Source organism: Jatropha curcas, chromosome 10 (assembly GCF_041381405.1).
Source record: "Jatropha curcas cultivar XTBG-Jc1 chromosome 10, XTBG_Jcur_1.0, whole genome shotgun sequence".
NCBI classification, from domain to species: Eukaryota; Viridiplantae; Streptophyta; class Magnoliopsida; order Malpighiales; family Euphorbiaceae; genus Jatropha; species Jatropha curcas.
Window position 1 is genome coordinate 12,414,199 of NC_143160.1, and position 22,572 is coordinate 12,436,770.

At 32.0% G+C, this 22,572-nt stretch overlaps 3 protein-coding genes across 8 annotated transcripts; 2 read left to right on the top strand and 1 right to left on the bottom strand.

Moving 5' to 3' along the window:
- Positions 1-49: 49 nt before the first annotated feature.
- BAM3 (Leucine-rich receptor-like protein kinase family protein) lies at positions 50-4,828 on the top strand. The gene is made up of 2 exons (XM_089715567.1): positions 50-2,891; positions 4,257-4,828. The coding sequence occupies exons 1-2, from the start codon at positions 260-262 to the stop codon at positions 4,592-4,594; spliced, it is 2,970 nt and encodes a 989-aa protein (XP_089571693.1). The 5' UTR covers positions 50-259; the 3' UTR covers positions 4,595-4,828.
- A 3,670-nt stretch (positions 4,829-8,498) lies between these two features.
- Positions 8,499-13,214, top strand: LOC105647208 (S-adenosyl-L-methionine-dependent methyltransferases superfamily protein). Of its 6 annotated transcripts, none has more exons than XM_089726879.1 (4): positions 8,499-8,706; positions 9,422-9,535; positions 10,569-10,664; positions 11,612-13,214. In XM_089726879.1, exon 4 carries the CDS (start codon positions 11,637-11,639, stop codon positions 12,405-12,407), a length of 771 nt encoding a protein of 256 aa, XP_089583005.1. In that variant the 5' UTR covers positions 8,499-8,706; positions 9,422-9,535; positions 10,569-10,664; positions 11,612-11,636; the 3' UTR covers positions 12,408-13,214. The 6 variants fall into 6 exon arrangements, with proteins under 6 accessions (XP_089583005.1, XP_089583003.1, XP_020540206.1 ...); XM_089726878.1 differs by having other exon boundaries at positions 8,500-8,706; positions 11,627-13,214; XM_089726877.1 differs by having other exon boundaries at positions 10,569-13,214.
- Positions 13,215-13,793: 579 nt separating this feature from the next.
- Positions 13,794-21,224, bottom strand: LOC105647209 (transcription factor GTE1). The gene is made up of 9 exons (XM_012233218.4): positions 21,075-21,224; positions 20,534-20,650; positions 19,545-19,748; positions 17,851-17,928; positions 16,466-16,690; positions 16,217-16,315; positions 15,955-16,013; positions 14,463-14,613; positions 13,794-14,335 (listed from the first exon to the last, which is right to left on the bottom strand). The coding sequence occupies exons 2-9, from the start codon at positions 20,648-20,650 to the stop codon at positions 14,090-14,092; spliced, it is 1,179 nt and encodes a 392-aa protein (XP_012088608.1). The 5' UTR covers positions 21,075-21,224; the 3' UTR covers positions 13,794-14,089.
- Between the last annotated feature and the right edge of the window lie 1,348 nt (positions 21,225-22,572).

Consider the following 22,572-nt stretch of genomic DNA (forward strand, 5'->3'; position numbering starts at 1 on the left):
AGATTACCAAAAAAAAAAAAAAAAAAAAAAAAAATGAAATCAGCCAGACCAAAGAAAATAAATAAATAAGTAAATAAACAGAGCCTATCTTGGATGCTGCTGTATCTTCAACAAGTTTGTCTTTTAAAGATTCATTAGACCTCTCTGTCGTCACTCTCTCCTATGAAATGGTCATTGATTTTCTTGATTCTTGATAAAAGAATTGGAACTGCCCACCAGTCACTTATTTTCTTCATTCTTGATTCTTGATCCATCCACCATGGCTGATATGAAGTTTTTCTTCTTTTCTTGTGTTCTTATTGTGATTCTAAGCTCTTCTGATTCACTTTCTTGGCATAATTTGTATCTCAGGAGGCAAGCATCAATCCTGGTTTCAGTTAAACAATCTTTTGAGTCATATGATCCGTTACTCAATTCATGGAACATGTCAAACTACTTGTTTCTCTGTTCTTGGGCTGGTATTATCTGTGACAAGACAAATAGATCAGTTATTTCTTTAGATATTTCCAATTGCAATATCTCTGGTTCTCTCTCACCTGTCATCACTAATCTTGAAACACTTGTCGCTCTCTCTCTACCTGAAAACAGTTTTTCTGGGGAGTTCCCTCGCGAAATCCACAAGCTTTCAAGACTTCAATTCCTCAACTTGTCAGATAACCAATTCACTGGTGAGATTCATCACTGGAATTTCTCTCAGTTGAAAGAGCTTCAAGTGCTAGACCTTTACGACAACAGTTTCAATGGTTCACTTCCATTAGGTGTAACTCAACTTCCTAAGCTAAAACATTTGGATTTTGGCGGGAATTACTTTACAGGTAATATTCCTGCAAGCTATGGAAATATGCGGCAGCTTAATTATCTCTCCGTGAAGGGAAATGATTTGCGCGGTTCTATACCTAGGGAACTTGGTAATCTTAGTAATCTTGAACAGCTTTATTTGGGATATTACAATGTATTTGATGGAGGAATCCCAGCTGAGTTAGGTAAATTAGTTAATCTTGTTCACTTAGACCTTGCAAATTGTGGTTTGCGAGGTCTAATACCTCCGGAGTTGGGAAGTCTTAATAAGTTAGATACACTTTACTTGCAAACAAATTTGCTAACTGGTCCAATTCCTCCTGAGTTTGGAAATGTAACTGGTATAAAGTTTTTAGATTTTTCAAACAATGTTTTATCAGGGAATATCCCAAATGAGTTCTCTAATCTTCAAGAACTCACTTTGTTTAATTTATTTCTCAACAAGCTACACGGAGAGATTCCTTCTTTTCTTGCAGAGCTGCCAAATTTACAAGTTCTGAAGCTATGGAGGAATAATTTCACAGGTGCAATTCCTGAAAAGCTTGGAGAAAATGGAAAATTAACTGAACTTGATCTTTCCAGTAATAAGCTTACTGGATTAGTCCCTAAATCACTTTGCTTAGGCAGGAAACTGAAGATTCTAATACTGCGGGTTAATTTTCTGTTTGGATCATTGCCTGAGGATCTCGGCCTTTGTGATACTCTAACAAGAGTTAGACTTGGAGATAATTATTTGACAGGAACAATCCCAACTGGGTTTCTTTACTTGCCGGAATTGTCACTTATGGAGTTACAGAAAAATTATTTGACAGGGAATATTCCGAAGCAAACTAGTAAGCTTTCTTCAAGACTTGAGCAGTTGAATCTTTCTGATAATCGCTTATCTGGGTCACTTCCAGCTTCGATAGGGAATTTCTCTAGCCTGCAGATTCTTCTGTTGAGTGGAAACCAATTCTCAGGTGAAATTCCAAGTGAAATAGGTCAGTTGAAAAATGTCCTCACTTTGGATTTGAGTAGAAACAATTTCTCTGGTAATATTCCTACTGAGATTGGAAATTGTTTAATGTTGACTTATTTAGATTTGAGTCAAAACCAAATTTCAGGTCCAATCCCAACTCAAATCACTCAAATTCACATTCTAAATTATTTCAATGTTTCCTATAACCATTTGAACCAGTCCCTTCCTAAAGAACTTGGGTCAATGAAAAGCCTAACATCTGCAGATTTTTCTCATAATAATTTCTCTGGTTCTATACCTGAGTTTGGTCAATACTCATTTTTTAACTCTTCTTCTTTTGCTGGAAATCCTCTTTTATGTGGGTCGAATTTGGCAAACCAATGCAATTCTTCCTCTATCTCTCCATTCCCATTTGACAGCAAAACCGAAAATTCTTCAAGCTCACAAGTCTCAGGAAAAGCCAAGCTTCTTATCTGTTTAAGCTTGTTGTTTTGTTCATTAGTGTTTGTTGTTTTAGCAGTCATTAGAACTCGAAAGAAGCGAAAGAATTCGAGAACCTGGAAAATGACAGCATTTCAGAAGCTGGAATTTGGATGTCAAGACATACTTGAATGTGTTAAAGAAAACAACATTATAGGTAGAGGAGGAGCTGGGATTGTGTACAGAGGGGAAATGCCAAATGGAGAACAAGTAGCAGTCAAGAAATTGTTAGGAATAAGCAAAGGGTCATCTCATGATAATGGTTTATCAGCAGAAATACAAACATTAGGGAAAATTAGGCATAGGAATATTGTGAGGTTGTTGGGATTTTGTTCAAATAAAGAGACTAACTTGTTAGTTTATGAGTATATGTGCCATGGAAGTTTAGGTGAAGTTTTACATGGGAAAAGTGGTGGATTTCTTAAGTGGGATACAAGACTTCAAATTGCTATTGAAGCTGCAAAAGGACTCTGCTATTTACATCATGATTGTTCACCTCTAATTATTCATAGAGATGTTAAGTCCAATAATATTTTGCTTAACTCAGAATTTGAAGCTCATGTTGCTGATTTTGGACTTGCCAAGTTCTTGCAAGATACTGGCACTTCAGAATGTATGTCTGCAATTGCTGGATCCTATGGTTATATTGCTCCAGGTAATTATCTAATTATTGTATCTCGCTTAATTATTATTATTTTTTTCTGTTATATATTGAAAAAATTTTTAAAAATGAAAAACTTAATGCTAATGTTTGGCAAAATTAACTGTTTTAGTAGCATTTAGTTGTTTGAGTAGCTAGTAATTGTTTGAATAGTTTTGTATAAAGCTACAAGCTATGTAACAGGGTTAACATTTTAACTTTTAAAAACTGATTCAAATTTTTATATTACCAAACACTTAAAAATAGCATTTAGCGTTTTAAGTGGTTAAAATGCTAAAAACTACTTTAAAAAAAACTATTACCGAACATTGCCTAAGTTTTGAAATATTGTTTTCTTAAATGATGAGATAAATACTTATTACAAATTAGAACTCATCGTAATTAAATCTTTTTTTTTTTTTTTTAAGGAGACATGTATACTTGATTGTATGTTTCTAACCAAAAGCATATTTTAAAACATTTACCTTTGACTTGGTGTAATGATTAAGTCTCGAAAGAAGCTGGTTTAATAATTGATTCTAATTGTTATTTATATCTCTTCATTTATGTGTTTAATTTGACTGGAAAATAAAATAAATAGACACTAATATACTTTTTTTTTTTTGGTTTTTCATTTTTCCCTTTGACTAAAGTTATTAAATAAGAGGCATGTGGAGTCCAAGAATGGTAAAGGCTCCACTAACAGAAAGAAAAATTATTCTCTCTTTTCCTTTTTCTTTTTCGCTCTTAGCTTTATTTACACACACAAAACTTAAGGTGGGGTGTGAGCTTTTCATGCATGTCTTGGAAACCCAGAAAGCCATATACTCATTCAAACCAATCACAAGCAAACTTTTTGACCCAAACCCATGAACAGAGCAATATCAAAATCCACAAAAATCCAAGCACACCGCCTTCAGAATCCTGTTTGGGATCTAATCTTCACTTTCTCTAAACCCTAGAAATGAGAAATACATATAAATAGGTATAGAAAATACAAACACAAAACCCAATTTAGCTTTCCCTTTTTACACGTAATTGTTGTTCATTCTGCCTTGGATACTGGGTTGCACCTATCTTTTTCTGTGATAAAACAATAGTTCATAGGGTGCTCTTTGATACCCTCTTCTGATTTTCTTCTTTTTAGAAAATTTATGTACATGTATGACATATATGTGTTACTATTAGTACGTACACATATGATATATGTCATCACTAGTACAAGGCTTTTGAGGTGAATTATTATCGTATAATGAGGCTTTCAAATTTTGTTTGTCTTTTTACATTTTATTGACTCAATTTCAGATTTGACCAAATGTTTCTATCCATATGTTTTGAAAATTAGAGTTTATAATTATTTTACCATTTTTTTTTTTACAGAGTATGCATACACTTTAAAAGTGGACGAGAAAAGTGACGTGTACAGTTTTGGCGTGGTGCTATTAGAGTTGCTCACAGGACGAAGACCGGTTGGTGGTTTCGGAGAAGAAGGGCTAGATATTGTTCAATGGACGAAGATTCAAACCAACTCGAGCAAAGAAAGGGTTGTGAAGATCTTGGATCAAAGGCTAAGTGAAATTCCACTAATTGAGGCAATGCAAGTGTTCTTTGTAGCTATGCTATGTGTTCAAGAACAAAGTGTAGAAAGGCCAACAATGAGAGAAGTAGTTCAAATGCTTGCAGAAGCTAAGCAGCCTAATACATTTCACATGCAGTGAAGCTTTTTCTTTCCTAAGCCCAAAGCAAGACTGCTATAGATAGGTGATAATTGGGTGACTCTGCTCAAGCATGTAATGCCACATCTAAAAGACATAGTATATAGTGTATTTGGTTTTTTCTTTCTGCTTTTTTGAATCTTCTTTTCTTTGTATTACCCAATTTTCGTGTTGTATTAGTATATGTTGTTTGAAAAGCATGTAGTAAGAACTAATTTTGAGGGGTTGTTTTGGTAATTTTATTATGTTGATTGAAAGCAAGAATGTGAAAAAGGGTACTCTGTCTTAAACCTATAATTATTAGTTTTATTATTATAAAATTAAATAAAGGCTCTAGTTTATTTTTGAAAAATAATTTATTTTTAAAAAATATTTTCTAAGATTAATACTTTCCTTGAAAAATATTTCTCAAATAACTCATTTCTGTGTTTGGTTCAAATATTGAAAATTAGTGTAAAATATTAAAATTTTTAACTTATAAGACCATAAAAATATTAAAATAAAAAAAATTGTATTTAAAAATTTATTATTAAATAGGAGAAAAATAAATTATAATAATAGTTGGTGACTTATGGTGATGACCGATAGAGGCAGTCACCGGTAACTGAATGACCGGCGGTGGTAGATAATAATGATTAATGGAAAAAACACATGTATTTATAAGACTATAATGAGTTTGTCAATATTCAGAAAATATTTTCCTCCTTTAAAAATGAGAAGTCATGTTCAATAAAAATAGATTAGTTTTCCTTTGATAAGAAAAGTTAAAAGATACTTATATGAATGAAGCCACGAAAGGATGTCTTGCAATGGTCCTCCAGAATGAGGAGTTGAGGATAATTTCTCAATCGAAGAAGTATGTGATCTAGAGGACCCAGACTTATGAAGTATAATCAAACATTGAATTGCAGAGGCCGAATCACCAACAGATGTCTGAGGAGCATGGGCGATAGAAGCTAATAGAATGGGAGCACTAGGAAAATTTGAAAGATAAGAAGAGTGAGTTGCTCTTGATTTCTTAGAAGGACAATTAGATGAACCACCTGGGTGGTTTTGCGATCGTTAGCATTGACAGAAAGAAAAGAGTCAGTAAAAACCCCATGAAAACATAATACAAATCTAATAACATTGCACTTTAGGTTCTTTAGCACGAACAACAAATTGGTCATCCTCTGATGGAAATTTTAAATTCTTTGAAGGATCTTCAATGATGGCTTGTGAGTTCTCGCCCTAGCACCATTTAGTTAAGGAAATTGAGACGTTAATTTGGATTAAAACTGCATAAAAAAACTTGTTTAATTTAATTATTTAGGAAAAAATTAAGGAAAAAATCTCAATTTGACTTCAAGAAAAAAATTTATCCAATGAAAAAGTATACTAGAATTTGAAACCAAAGAGAATTCGGAGACTAGGATTTCGTTTTAAAACAATTAATTGATAGGCTCAAAATTAAAATAAGATTTCAAAGAAAACAACTTTGATTAATATAATACATGGCATATAGAGATGCATGAAGAAACACTATAAGCAAAATCAATAATATTCATCCATAAAATAATAAATAAAATTAAATAAAAATAGAAAGTATTATCTCTAGCCTCTTGACAAGAGAATTCTAGGATAATCACACATTTCTTAATAATCAATAAAAATAAACGCAATTAATCAAAATAATCACTTCAAATAAAAACAACTTAAAATAGGGAATATCAACTCTAGCCACTACAAGAAAATTGCAGAATAGCAATGGATGTATCCATTTCTACTCAGGAACAGATCCGAAATAGAAAATGGACTCCAATATTTGGCTAGCTTTAGGAACGGATTGAAAACGGATTCCTCAGAAACGGAACATTTCGTTGCTAATTTTGGTGGAAAATCAGTGCGCATCTCTTAGGAGCGGATGAGAAACGAATGTAGAAACGGATTGTGGAAACGGATTACACATCCTGCTAGCACCATTGCGGAAAAAGGATACATTTAAAAAACGGATTGGAGGCGGAGTGAAAACGGATTTTAGAAACGATATATATGATTCGTTGCTAATATTTTCCCACATATTTTGTTTTGTGTTTTTAAAACAGGGGAAAATTATTGTTATTTATTTAAAATTATTGATTACCGTTAAACATAAATTTCAGAATAAAGATTGGACTAAGAATTTAAATATTTTAATCTAATATTGCATTGAAATATCTATACCTATCTATCTGTATAAATTATAAAACTCATATAATTAATTAATTGGATGATGTGGCACAATTCTAAAATTTTGATTTACTTAGTTGGAATTGATTTTTTAATTAAATAAAATTATTTTTAATATCATTTATTAATGATATTTTTCTTTTTTTAATTACAATTAAAATTAATATGATCATTAATCTATTTTAATGTATTTTAATTGTATTTCTAAGTTCAAGTTATTTTAATTGTATTTTTAATTTTTTAATGAATTTTTCACTTGGGTTGTCACTTTTGTAGAGGAAAAAATATGATAAAGTTTGCTTACATTAATTTAGCTTATAGAATAAAAATTTCCAAAATATTAATTAAAATGAATATTTTTTATTTGACATAAGTAATTGAAATATGTTAATTAAGCAATTTAAATAGCATTAATAAGGAGAACTTCAACTTCCAAAACATGTTGAAACACGACGTTTTAGGAGAAATTCAACTTCCCTTCCTTTAACCATTCCTAATTCGTCAAATCTGAAATCCCTATTACATAGGGATGGTAATTTAACCCGATCCGATTATGGCGGGTTAGGGTATGTGTGTAAACGGATAACCTGCATCGAATTCGGACGGATTACCTGCAACGGGTTTAGAGTAGATTTGGAATTTAGATGGGTAACAGGTACCCGCCCTATTACCCATATAATTTAAAGTAAAATTTTTATATTAATCAACAGTACTGAACTCTTAACCTCTATGTATCAATTAAGTAACTTTACCACCAAGTTGCTTATCATTTTTATTTGATAAACAAGAAAAAGATGTATATACTCACAACTATAGTAATTTATACTTTTAAATATTTATTAATGAATAAAATATTATTGATAGTAATATAATTTTATTCATTAATAAAATTTTAGTAAAATTACATACATTAAATTATAATATTTTAATAAATTGAATTTAGTTTTTTTTTTTCATAAAATATATTAAACAAAAAGACATCTCGCTATTGTACTTGAATTCCTTTCGTATTTGTTTATTTAGTTAATTCAATAGCTATATATATAGTATTCATTTCATACCTTAGTAATTTAATTGAATTTTTTATAGTTTAGTAATTATGAAATTTATTAAAAATAAAAAATTTATTAATTAAATAGAATAATAATATTATAATTAATAATTTTTAAAGCTACTTATTAACATCGCCACTAAACTTCTAATGCTAACTATATTGAGATCTTAATTTAAAATATAACTTATATGGAATATGAAATTTAAATAGATTTTTAGTAGATTACAATATGACTCATATAAATATAATTATAATTGGACCTTAGTTAAATGTCTTTTTATTTTTTTTTTTGTTAGTATCGTCATATATATTAGTATAATTATACTTAGAAGTCTAGTATACGTAGATTAAGGATCACAACAACCATAATTAATTATAACCTACTCAATATATTCTCTAATAAAAAAATAATATAATTAATACTTTACATGATATTTTTATTTTTTATAGCCTTTTAATTAATAACTAATAATAATAATAATAATAGTAATAACAACTTTAAGAATAATAATAACTTTGATAATAATAATAAATTTTACCATTAAAAAAACGACGTAGTTTTGGTATTGGAGGTTCAAATGAATCCGCAATCAAAACTGCGTCGTTTTAGCGTAGGTTGCATTTTAATCATACAAACAGAAATTCTCTCAAACTCGACTAAAGTCAAACGTATTTCTCCTCCCTCCCTTCCCTGCGCCGCTCGTTTTCTGCACTTCTACAGCCACAGTCTTTCTTTTTACCGTCCCGTTGGTTTCGTTCTTGGCCATCACTGCCGCAGCACTCGTGCTCTTCAAGCGAAGGGAAAAGGCGAAACTTTACTTTCAAGTCCGTCCCAAGCGCTCTTCAGTCACAGGTTCGTTCTACTACTGAATTGTTTTTATTTCATTCTCAGTTTGTTTTTCTTTTTTTTTTTTTTTTCCGTTTTTGCTTCGTGAATCGTCCCTTTTCCTTTTTCTTTTTTCTTTTTAATAAACACATATAAACAGACAAAGAGGAGGAATTGTTAAATTAATTTATGGGTTCAGCCGAGATTATTTGCATATTGTTTTATTTTTTCGTTTATGAATTCTGTGCATGTTTTATTTGTTGAAAATATATATTAAGTGAAATCTGATATGTTTGGTTTGTTAATTCAAAGTTTGGTTTGTTAATAATGATTAAGATTGTCTAGAGATACTGAGAATGATTAAAAAGGAATCTGCTTTTGTACAAAATGTGAAAAAATTCAGATGTTAACAGGTTTAATTTGTTCTTATTTTTAATTTTTTACCATGATATATTTATACAAATATATCTAGAAATAAGCTGTAAAAGCAATAACACAAATTACATAGGGGATTAAACACAGGGTTTAATGTTTTCTATTTTGTATAGGGCTGATTTTTTTTAGTATTTTGTGATTTTATATAGGGCTGAACTTTTCTTTTTGAGCATCATATAGGGCTGACCTGGGTATCTTAAACATGTTAGTGTTTTAGTCATATTGCTAGACTTTGAATTTGCTAGTTTAATTTGCAAACTTGTTTATTATTTCTAAACTTGATTGTGGCTTGTTTAATTTGTTGTAGGTAGTTTTATATTCTAATTTGAGCGGAGTCGAATGTCTTTTGTGCGGAAGAAGATGATGTTGATTGTTAATCCTTGCAATCTTGGTTCTTGAAAAAGTGGAGTTCAAGAATTATGTTTGTATTAAGAATATTATGTTTATGTACAATTTCTTGTGTTTTTGTTATAGTATTGTTTTGTTTTGCTGTACGTTTTAATTCAGTAATTTTTTTATTGACATACTTTTTATTATGTTTTATATGGATTTAGTTCTCATTATAATTTCTTATAGTTTAGTATTATTATATTTTAATTAGTTTTTAGTTTGTGGTTGATATTATTCTTATTGAATTTTAATAGATGTTTGATTGTCAAATTGTTTATTTGAGAATTGAGATATTGGTTTGAATTTCAATTATTTTGTTCTATTTTAGTATTACTATGTACTATTGATTGAGAGTATTATAGGTTAATTTGTTTTATTATTTTGAATATTACAGGTTAAGTTGTTTTATTGCTTTGAAGTTGAATTTTAATGTATTTTATATGTATTTTTTTTGTTGCACTTTGGGTTCGGATTAGGGTTTCATGCTGGTTCGAATTTCATGGATTGAATAAATTTGTAATTAAACGAATTCGGGTAGTATGCTGGTATTTCGAAATGGATTTGGGACGGGTTTGGGTATTATTGGTTTATTCCTTAACGGATTCGGATTCGGATTTGGGTAGTTTGTTTTTTGCGGGTACCCGCCCCGCTGCCAACCCTACTACTACACATTCTCGCTCTCTTTCTCGTTCCCTCGCTCTCGCTCTCTCTCTTGTTCCCTTGCTCTCACTGTCTTTCTCGTTCTCCTTCTATCATTCTCTTTGCATCTTAATTCCTGTAATCTTTTACTTTAAGCATCTGAATTAGACGGCAATTGTTGGTAAGCTTTCTTTCGTTTTTTTTTTTTTTTTTTTTTTTTTTTTTTGCTTTTCCTTTTTGTTTAGTGTGTTTGCCTTGAAAATCTGTAGTTGAAGCCATTGTTGGAGAGTCGCTTTTCTTTTTTATCTTTAGCCATTGTCCGAAAATCTGTGTTTAGTGTGTTTTAGTGTGTCATTTTTTGAAAATCTGGGTTTTAATGACATGCACCTGTTAGTTCAAAAACTAATTAAATATTTTTGATGCAGAGGATAATAGAGACTTGAGAGAGGAAGGATTTGTGGGCATTAGAAAAGCTAAGGCTTTGGTGGAGAGCAATTGTTGCCAGAGGTTGCATCAATCTGGTAATGCCCCCAATTTTTCTTTCTGCATCGTGTTTTTATTATATGTTTATGCTTAAGGCTTTGAATAGCTGCTGTGGAAAATTAGAGCTTGTGAAAGACTAGCAATCTCCATTTACTTTCAATTTTTGATATGCACGCAAATAGAGAGGTACCCATATCTGTGTGCGCGCGTGCTTGTGTGCGTGTGCGCGCGCTTCTGTGTGTGTATAAGATTTCATTTACAATTCAAGGTTTAAAGTTTTTATGTTTTAAGAGCTAATTTGAAGTTATTTTTTCAAAATAATAGCATGTAAAAGGAAAAAAAGAATTGCTGTTCAATAATTCTAAAATTTTTATAATTAGAATTAACCAAATTCAACTTTAAAAATAACTTCTAACAAATATTTAATCATTTTGGTAAAGCCACCTGCTGACCACTTCATCAACATATGCAATCTTAATATTATTATTTAGTCTAGAACCATGTAGAGCACAAAAGTATTAATTCTAAGGAACAAAATTGCCAGAGACAGTAAGGCAGCTTCAGTTTCAGTAGAAACAAACTGATAACCAAATACAATTGATTTGAGTGTAAAGTTAAAGTCTGCAAAAACAAAAATGAACTTGGAACCTACTTGTATGTAATACAATACAATAACTAGCTGAACACCTCACAGATTTGGAATCTAAGAATATTTATAAGCCATTCAAAGAACAAGAAGCACTAGCATAAAAACACATATTGAAGATTGAACATGTCATATGGTTTTCATGATCTAATTCCTAATATGAATGGTGAAGCTGGTCAGATTCATTTCAACATTATAGTGCAGAAGTATATATCCATGTTACCATGTATATATCATGATTGTGGATTTTTGCGAACCCACAAAAAAGAGAAAAGAAGTTTCAAAATTGGGATACATTTCTCATTATTATTTTTCTTTCTTTTATTGCTTTTTGCTGAGGTTGATTCCTATCAGGCACATAAAAATGTCCTTTAGAGTAGCACAAATTCGCCTTGTAAGTTCACATCCTGAGGTTTATGAGCCATGTGATGATTCATTTGCACTGGTTGACGCACTTCTCGCTGATCGCACAAAATTGTTAGAGCATAATCCAAGAATATGTATGGAAGTGGGTTGCGGCAGTGGTTATGTTATTACGTCTCTAGCTCTCATGCTTGGGCATCAGATTCCTGGGGTTTACTACATTGCCACTGACCTCAATCCTCATGCGGTCAGAGTGACTTATGAAACATTAGAAGCTCACAATGTTCATGCAGAGTTGATAGTGACTGACATTGCATCTGGTCTAGAAAAGCGTCTGGAAGGGATGGTAGATGTGATGGTTGTGAACCCACCTTATGTGCCGACACCTGAAGACGAAGTGGGCTGTGAAGGAATTGCCTCTGCTTGGGCTGGAGGGGAGAATGGTCGTAAAGTTATTGATAGGATATTGCCAATTGCGGACAAGCTTTTGTCTGATAGAGGCTGGTTATACATGGTCACTCTCACAGAAAATGATCCTTCACAGATATGTCGTCAAATGAGAATGAAGGGTTATGCTTCTAGAATAGTGGTCCAAAGATCAACAGAAGAAGAGAGTCTTCAAATCATCAAGTTCTGGCGAGATTCGGACAGTCAATTGGACACAAAGAAAACCTTGACAACAAGCAAAACATTTACTGAAAGGGTCATGGACTCCTTGGTTTCACAATTTCCTCAATTGTCATCCTGGAGAAACGTTAGTAGCAACAGCTAAGGAATAAGAAAGTAAAGTTTTTGCATCTGACTCTGTTTTTATATTATTTTCTGGTAGTTTCTATATGTTCATATTCCCCTAGTTTTATTTTTTCTTCTTCTGCTGCTGAATGCTTCTTTTTTTGCTGCCAAGGTATTTTACTCCAGCAAAAGCTCAGATTTTTCTTGAAACTAGTTTCCGCTTACTCCTCCCTCTGCAAATGTGTCTCACCCCTTTCTCCTATATCTATATCCTCATTCTTTCTCGTATTAGGACTGATATGTTTTTACTGATCTTATCTCACCTTTAAAAATGACTATGGAAAGTGGTTAAGTGAACTACTGAGAGAATCCCTTTTATATCTGAGCCACTCTATTAATCATTTACTTGCATGTCTTCACTGCTGATATTTCCACTTTTTCTCAGACTGTTGCTTATTTATTTGTTTTGAGTTGGCAAACTGATCTGCTCCGATGTTGTAACCATACATTTCATGGGATCATTTCCATCACTTGATCGCCAAAGGCAAACTAACGTCGGGGGTGTCCCAAAGCTTTTTCAAAGCACATGGATCTTGAAATTTTGAAGACCTTACAAGTTCTTCTATAACTTGTAGAACTTTCCTAATTGTCCATGACATTGGAGTTGATCTCAATTATGGGTTTCAGATTTGTTAGTTATTTGGTTCTGAATCACTTCTTTGAGTATTTAACAAGTGGGATCAACAGCAGTATGCTGTGATATTATTGATCAGTTTCAAATGCCAATTACATTAAGATCATTGTATTTACTGCTATTATATTGCAATTTTCTTGCTTGTGGTCCTTACATTAACATTTTTTGGAGAAGCATGTACTCAAACTTCAGTTATAGAACAGCAGAAAATGTCCAGATTGTACTTTTTGTGATAGTTTAATGACAGAGAGAAGTCCAACTTCTTGTTGGTGTAATTAGCACATAAATAGTAGAAATGTGTTGTTACAGATGATAACAACAGAATTGATAGAAATGCACATAAAATGAAGTGTATATACAAATTCAAGAATTGGATAATCCTTTATTGCTTTCTTTAAATCTTGGTTCAGGGTGGTTCTGGATTTAGTGATAAAACGATGTTAATGCTTGATAAAAACCCTATGCCTCAGCCTAATGCAGAGTTTCAATGGAGGGAGAGAGAGAAATGATGTCAAAAATACACATTATCAAAGGTAATATGACTACATCTTGTCCCATCTGAACTTTGATTCCGAGAAATAAAGAAAAATAGCTAAGGGACCTGATACCACTTGGGTTTGAAACCCACATGCTGATGCTCAATTTAAAAAAACAGCTGAAAATAAATATTTTTGGATCTTATAACATTTTCCCACACCAGCAAAAGATGATCAAACAGTAATGATCAATATATAGTCATGAATATATGCTACTATAATAGCTCTGATGAACTAAAAGAATATATAAATGTATCAAAATCGCGGAAAGTGATACTGCTGTACAGTTAGAATAGTGAGAAACTAGGTCTAGAGGATTGGCCTTATATATCTCCACTCATAAGTTAAATGCTCTTGCTATAAGAAAGGAGTCGTAGCTTTTCGAGGTCCTGAGAAACCAACACCTAGTGTCAACTTCACATTAAGTATAACTTCACATTAAGTATAACCAAAGAAAAACTTAGTAAATACTGTACTTTCATGACCGAACGGTCATGAAATGAGGGAGATCCTCCTAGTCTTCTTAGTGGATGTGCCGGTAATAGCATCAGAAATATCTCTTCTTCGTTTATTGTTGTTGTTGTTGGCGGTGGCAGCAGCAGTGGCAATGGTATTCTTGCTCTTCTTGTTATTAGCATTGACGTTGTCCTTGTTGCCATCCATGCCACCGGACTTCCTCCCCATGACTTTCAATGCATCATTCACAAAAACTCTTAACCTCCATAATGTCAATTCACTCTGTGGGCAGAAATATAAAATATAAGTAAATACTATTATTCTTAGTTTTCAAACAAGCATTGTTTGAATTTGATCATACAATAACAGTATAGACCGGACAGACATGAAAAAGAGAAAAAAGTATCACCTGAATGTCCATGTCAAGGTTCACTTCTTGAGCTGTCGCTTGAAAGCTTGGATTATCATCAGCAACAATCTCCAGTGCCCTAGTCAGATCTTCTGGAGACAGTTGAGTGAGAGCCGCCCCCAGCTTCTTTTTATCTTCAACAGACATTTTTCTGTAACATTTGCCAAAGTGAGAATTGATGGCTAAGATGCAAAAAAGGAACAGTGAAACGCAGTTGGAATGTCAACTGGCTAGAGATAAGCACGCACAGCATCAAAAACAGAAAGCATATTTTGACACAAAAACAACAAAGATGCACTCAGGTTCATATAAAGAAAAGACAAAATTAAGAAATTTACACATCTAGCCCAGGGAAAGTCAGTTTAGGAATGATTTTGATGTAATCCTCAATTATGAAAATTTAATATTTTTTTGAAAATGATTGTCTACCATAATCATGTGAATCTTGCGTCTGATAGCTAGGACTTTTCTTAAACTTTTGCTTCTTATCTAGCATCAATTCTGAATTTTCCAAACCTGGGGAATTACTAATCCTGAGAGTTCAGGGAATGGCCTTTAAGTCTATATGATTCTTCTGAGGTTTTTATTAGAAGAATTATGAACATTTGATTTGGTTTAAAAGGCATGCATACGTTTGCCTTCCACTGTACAAATAACGGTGAGGACAAGTAGTTGTTCACATCTATCTGCTAGCAAGCCACCCCACTCAGGTACAATCAAATCAAGGGAAACAAAGCACAAATTTTAAATGTTTAGCCTCCCCACTCCTATACCCTGTAATTTAACAAACTAAGTATTTACCAAAAAATTTCAGAGCAGTTTGATCCATATGAACCAAGAGACGCAATATGTTAAAGAGGATGATTGTGAAACTCACTATTGTTAATTATTACATCCTACTACAGATCATAGACCAAACAGAACGGCGCGTCACAAACATGCAAAGTTCCAAATTATATGTAAAATATGTTAAGAATTGAAAATTGAGAAGTGCATTTTAAACATGATTGCAATTTGCATGAATAAACATTTAAAGAAACCATATCCATATATTAACATATGCAACATGCTATTCCTCTTCCTCCATCTCTCATCTGTTCCGACTCCACGCACTCAAACTTCTTCCCCATGCAAATTATCAACATTTGTCCTCTGTTTACCACATCCACTATCCCCATGAACTATCTCCTATAAATGTTAGAATGCAACAAATCAAGACTATCTGAAGTTGTAAAAACCTAGCATTAAGAATTATACCAGTTAATTTAAAACCAATAACTCAACTATGCTTAATCTTCTCCCCCACTTTATTTCTTGAAATATGCTTTTTCATTCATACAATTTAACTAAAAAGAGGGAAAAGATTAGTGGCATAAATATATGGTAAAATCCTGTGACATATACATCTAAACCAATTCAAAAATGAAATTTCATAGTAACAATGTATGAAAGTAAAAATGGTTAAAATGGTTAAATGGGTTTCTGAATGAACCTGCATTTCTGAACTACCATTGCTCTGAGATTTTCTAGTTGCAAGTCAACCTCAGAAAGCTGAAAAAAATTTAAAAAATAAGGTTCAAAACGTTAATAGATTATAAATGCTCACAACTTTTGAACAAGTAAGCATAACCCTGTATTATTGGGAATTGTATTTTTGAAAAGAAAAAAATAGTTCCAAAAGATGACAGAATATCACAAAGCTCCTTTTAGGTTATAGTTTATTTTTCATAAAGAGCTTTTAAGTTTTGGCATACTTCATTGCTTAAATCCCTAGCCATGCTGGCATGTGTAGCCTCCTGAGCTAGTTTCATAGCCTCCTGTGTTACTGAGTCATCTTTTGCTTGTCTTTTTTCCTGCAGGCATTTAAATATGGAATTTATCCAACAATCAAAGAATCTGCACAGGTTAAATAGAGACTAATAAATACAATATCATGTGAACCCCTGGAAAAACAATTGAGAAATTCCTAGGAAAAAACCATACCAAAAAAGGTAATGATTTACCTCTTCAGCAACTTTAGGCAAAAGTTGCAGCCATTTTTCTTCTAACTTTTCCAACAAAGTTCTGGCCATTACATGAACATCATCTCTTTCATCATTGTACTTCATTGCATTCTTAAAAACCAATCTAACATCAGCATATATTTCACGGACATTCTTGTACCCAGTGCCATCCTTAGCCTCCATTTTATTTTTTATCGTACCTAGATCCATTGGCTTTTCAATAACCTGGTACAACATGATAATTGAAGTCATGTACCAAAAGAAAACAAAAGATTAACAATGAGGGAAGAGACTCGAGCAAGTTAATTGATTGGAAAAAAAAGGTTTACAACAAAAATTCTATGGTATAACAAAATGTATAGAACTTTTAAGTTAAAGCTAAAATTTTAACCCTGGGGGAGGCCATAGACCTATGAACTAAAATTATATAATTGTTTCTTGCCAACACTTAGAGCTTAAGAGCTCCAATTCTAATTCGTTCAATTACCTTTAGGCATGTCAAAAGCAATATCAATTATCAGGAGCAACTATTTTATTATTTCAAACTCCCAAGTGTATAATTAGAAATAAATAATTAAAATAAAAATGCATTAAAGAAAAGCACAAAACAAAAAAATCTGATAATCTAAAACACAAAAACAGCTAGGAGTCAAAACCCTGAAACATTTTGTAAACAAAATATATATAATTTTTTAAAAATTATTTAAAGCCCAAAAAGATATCTAAGACTTCCTCACTTTCTTTCCTTTTCTACACTTCCTTACCAAGCATACAAAATACTTCCATGGACCTTCATTTGGAGCCCCATCACATCATTTTATGCAGCATCCTGATGTAATGATATGCACTGACATAGCAGATGTATTTGAAGTGATAAATAACATCTAAAGACGAAAAGTGTTCACTATATATATATATATATATTTCTTGGAGAGGGAAGGGGGGCTGATGGTGGTCATGAAAGTTCGTGTTTTTGTGTATCCTGAATTCCAAACCAAGTTGTGTTTTCTGCGTGGAGACACAGTAGGCCCAAACCGCAGGAAAGCGAGAACAAGAGTCATCTTTCCTTGTTACTCTTCTACTTTACATTAAGGCTTAGCATGATTCACATGTGAAATCTTGGTTATTCAAATAATAAAACTGGATTTATTTGGTGAGAACTCTTGGTTATATGGGTTAAAAAGTTCTAAACTAATGGGGTTCTCCTGTTTATTCATACACAAGCTAGAGCTGTAGAGCTCCTTAAATGTTTTATCACAAAAAGCAAATCAAGCATAAAGGAAAATAAAATGAGGAAAATAAGAAGCGGAAAAAAAATGTACGGATTAAAGATGCTAGAGAGAAAATAGCACCTGGAATCTTCCAAAAGTAAAACTAAGCCTCACCTTATAATAGTCATCCAAACCAAAACGTTCAACATCCACTGGTTGCATGAAAGGCCATGCCCACTTGTGCTGAGTGATCTGGCCCAAAGACAAGCAAATAAACTATATCCTTCAACACGTTATGGGATTAAAAATTTATCAACACTGATGAAATTTTAAAAGCAATGATGAGATTCCTTGAATACGGAATTGATATTGCAAATAGACCATATTTAACCAGAGCCCTCATAAATACAATCTTCCAAATGATGTCAGAGAAAGAATGGTCACTAAAATCAAACAAGTATAATTGGAGAGAGATCATGAAAATTAATCTAGTTGAACAACAAAATAACCTTACAACTACAATTAAAAAAATTTGTTAAGAAAAGAGAATACGTTTAGAAGGGTCAATATTTTGAATGAAGGAACAAAAACGGTAAAGAAAAGAAAGAGGGATGGAGGCTCAAATGATTGGGAGAGGAAAGATGAATTCACTAAACAGCCAAGAGAAAAAGCATCCTCAACCCCATGGACTAAACATAAAAAAAGGTTGTCAGAGTTCTACTGAACCCAAATGAAATCCTAGTGCCACACTTTAAAACTAAAGTCTAAATTGCTTCCATAATCAAATTACCGAGACAGACCCTACTGAAACTTCTTTAAAACCCTGCACATAATCAAATATTTCAAATTTAATGGCATGCAGATCCTGTGGATCTACACAACGATAGAATAATAGCCCACTAACCCCCTCTACAAAAGGATTATGATAATTAAATCCTGTTCATTAAATTGTCACAATTTTTAGACTAGAAATTCTGAAATTTCACAAAGATTGAGATATTTCCTTTAACTAAGAGCTTTCTAAATTCAGCAGTTTCCCGCTAGTGCTCTGTAATTTAGAATACTGTTATCGGGAGCTGTTTATCTATGAAGAAAGCCAACAGAATATATTTTAAATTAGGAACAAGCATCTAGATATAAGCAAATCTCAATTACTGCAGATTATTTATGTGTATCATGAATCTTATATGTGGAGAAACATTAAATAAACATCAAGCTTTATAGGATATATAGGACATGAATTATGATGTTGCAAAAACATAACATCAATGCATAATTAACACAGAAATGGAAAATTAACTGGTACTTTCAAGGCAGATCAGGTTCTCATTAAGTTGGTATCTTCTGCATATGCTACCAAACTGAATTGTCAGATATTTTTTATAGAAGCCCGCACGGCTGTTCAACTTCATAGCAAACACAAGAAGGGTCAAGGGTCCAGAGCATGTCAATGAAATTGGGCTCCATGCTAATATGATGAAGCAACTGCCTCATACAAGATTGAAGAGCCATGATACAAATTTGGCTATTGTTAAACAGCCACTTGCTAGAAAAGCTTAGTCTGCTGGAGAGTGTGCCAGCAATATTAACAAACAAAAACAATCACTTATATTCTAATACACAATTTTTAATTGAAGAGGAAAAAGTAAATAACCTTTTATGCGTCATAAGAGAAAATAAATATCAGAAGGGTAAAGCACAAGAGGCAAAAGATAAAATTAGAACAAATCTATCTGAGGTACCAAATTCAGACCTCCAACAAAGCCAATTGTGGAAAGCATGCATGATTCATGGTTTATTCCAAAGCATGTAGTTTCAAACGACCACATAATAGTTCAAATAGACATTTGCAAAGTGCTGGAATTTGCCTGGTTAAATATTCCAGCAAACTGGCGCATGAGTTCTTGCATTCTCTTTTCAGCAACTGCTTGCCTCTGTGATACATGTCTCTGTTGCTTCTCAATGTTAGCCAAATATTTTTCCCTCACTTTATCCTTCACAAGGGATCTACATTTAGCACTGTTTGGTTGCTTGTTATAGAATTGTTCAACTACATTGACTCCTTGCTCAAGCTGCAAGAAAAATAGAAGTACTTCAGAAGAAATTGGACAAGCAAGTCACCATACATCATTACCTGCATGGGGAAGGAAACATGGAGACAACACGTGGACATAATTCATAGTATTCAAAATCAGGACCAGAATTATAGAATCAATTACCATTCTTTGTGAAACAAATTCGACAAATCTACCTGCCCTTGTAAGCAGCAAATAAGAAAGACTATATAAATTCAAAAAGGCTGAATACATAAATTCACCGTAGAACTTTTCACAAAAAACCTTGTGGCACCCTCAACTTTTGTTTTGACCCATTGAATACCTAAACTTATAAAATTGTACCTATTAAATATTTTATTTGACCTATTGAGCACCCCAACTTATAAAATTAAATCGATTAAACACCTATTGAAAAATTAGAAAATATAAAATGATTGTTCTAAAAGTTATATTAACCACATATCAAATCAATATTTTGCATATAAAAGTCAAAAACCCTTAAAATTTACTGTTTTTAGTATAAAAAGATGTGAAATTATTACAAAAAATGAAGTTCATGGTGCAACAAGGTCGATTCTATGGTTCAGGGTGCCACAGGGTTTTTTTTTTATTTTTTTATTTTTTTTAAGTTTAGGGATTAAATGATGTATTCGGCCAATTCAAAAACAACAATTCTTCTACTATACATTTGGGAAACCATCCCGATATTTTGAGGAAAGAAGAAGCTGAAATTGAAAATTTTGTAATTAATTACAGAAAATAACCATAGTCTCATCTAGCAATTCACATGTAAAACTCACCTCATTAACTTTTGAGGATAACTCATCAATGCACTGGCTAAAATCTTCCACTTCCAAGACATTACCTTCAGCGTTCTCATTTCTGATATCTGGACCGAATCTGATCATGGGTTCCATCTGATAGGGAAACAAGGAGGTGAAATCTTAAAGAAAAATGGGAGTGAACCACTGAATCTTGAGGTTATTATAAAAATTTACAAACAAATAAACTGTTTGATTTTGCAAAAAGAAAAAAAAATCCGGAAAAAATAAATAAACAATATGCCCAATTCTTGGACCCCTTTTAACCTAAAAATAAAATACAATTCACGGCATAGCAAACTTCATGAAACAAAGAAAAAAAAAAGGGCAATATAATTCAATAACGACAAGAATTACACAAAGAGCTATAAAGAACAAGACGAGACAAAGCAAAATCAACCTGCCTTTCAATGGAGTAATAAACAAAGGGTAAACGAATCAAGTAGCAGATAAAGAGTGCCAATGAAGTTCGAAATTAAGCTTAATTTTTGTCAATTGGTAAAGCAAGTTATGTATGTACCTACGGAGCAGAGACGCATTGCCAACCAATGAAGAGGCACAGAATGGAAAGAAGCAGCAGAGTGAAAGCTCCAAAATTGAATGATTCGTCAATGAAAAAAGTCTGATGTTGAATGCTGTGGAAGGTGGTGACTCGTAACTGACACGTTTGGGCCTCTTATAGTTTTTCATTAGCAATCGCTTGGGCTGGACTTCCTTTTTCTTAGAACACTGTGGGCCCAATCATTTTTATGTAATAAGCCAGCAAAGAAGTACTCTCCGTTTCAAAATAAGATAAGTGTCGGCATATGAATTAAAGAATGTAATAATAGCTTAAATTTTATACCCATTTCCAGTTACTTTTTTATGCTTTGATGTCTTCGTCGTTCACAATTCTGAGTTTTGAACTTTTTATTTTGGATTTTAAAATTTATTTTAAGCTCTAGAACATATATTTCGGTCAAGTGGATCCGAAGGCAAAGTAAATGCAAGTGTTCATACTTTTACTAGAGCCTCCTACTATTATACTAGGTTTCAAATATAGGATAGTGTCCTAAATTATTTGTTGGATTATTATTTTAAGATTTCATTCTTTTTTTTTAAAAAAAAAAACTTAAATTTTTAAAAAGTAATTTACAAAATACTTATTTTGCCTTCTAATTAAATTGTAGGGACTAATTGAGGGATAATTATATTATGAATAAGAATAATAAATAAAAACGGATAGATTACAAAAAAAAAAAAAATTAATAGTCTTGAAATTACAAAATCGGCACTTATTTTGGAAAAAAAAAAGTAAAAAACAACATTTATTTGGACCGGAGGAAGTAATAAATTTTTATAATATTCTTTGCTTGTGAAATTAATTGATGAGAATAATCGATGAATTTTATATTCTTTCATAAAATCTGTGCATAAGGTTAAATGGTATTTATTAAATTATATTAATTTGGGTTTTTTTAAAAAATTATATTAATTTGGATTAATGATGAATTAATTGAGCTTTGAGCAAATAAATAATCCAAGTTGGACAAAGATTGCATGCCTTTCAAATTAAGTAAATTTTAAATTGATTTTTGAAAAATATGAAAATGAACAAACTTAAGTGACGGTGAAAGGAAGGCCAATAAAAAAAATTACGTTGGATTGCATATATGTACTTGAATATTAACGAACTACAATTTCTATTAAATGTAAGTATAAAATTTTAATGAATAAAAGTGCAATTTTTGTTACATAAAAGTATGGATTTTGTTAAATAAAAGTGAATGATTTGTTGGATAGAAATTGTGGAATGATTGTATAGGATTTTTTCTTAAAAGTCTTAAAAAATGCATTAGAAGGAGGAATAAACACCATGACTTCTATTTGATTTAAAATTGGCAAAATGTTTAAATTCACCGACGTAATTTACATAAAAGTCTCTGTAGTACCCTCAAGTTTACGAGAAACTTATTATATTTTTAAAGCGATGAATTTTGGTAATATTGCATACTTTTCCATATTAATAACTATTTTTT

Excerpts from the sequence above, each read along its gene's own strand:
- BAM3 (XM_089715567.1), top strand. The coding sequence starts at position 260 with ATGGCTGATATGAAGTTTTTCTTCTTTTCTTGTGTTCTTATTGTGATT. Across the intron at positions 2,892-4,256 it reads CTATGGTTATATTGCTCCAG|AGTATGCATACACTTTAAAA; the intron begins GTAATTATCTAA and ends TTTTTTTTACAG.
- LOC105647209 (XM_012233218.4), bottom strand. The coding sequence starts at position 20,650 with ATGGAACCCATGATCAGATTCGGTCCAGATATCAGAAATGAGAACGCT. Across the intron at positions 16,691-17,850 it reads GTTTGGATGACTATTATAAG|GTTATTGAAAAGCCAATGGA; the intron begins GTGAGGCTTAGT and ends ATGTTGTACCAG. Across the intron at positions 14,614-15,954 it reads ATGGTAGTTCAGAAATGCAG|AAAAATGTCTGTTGAAGATA; the intron begins GTTCATTCAGAA and ends CAAATGTTACAG.
- LOC105647208 (XM_089726877.1), top strand. The coding sequence starts at position 11,508 with ATGATTGTGGATTTTTGCGAACCCACAAAAAAGAGAAAAGAAGTTTCA.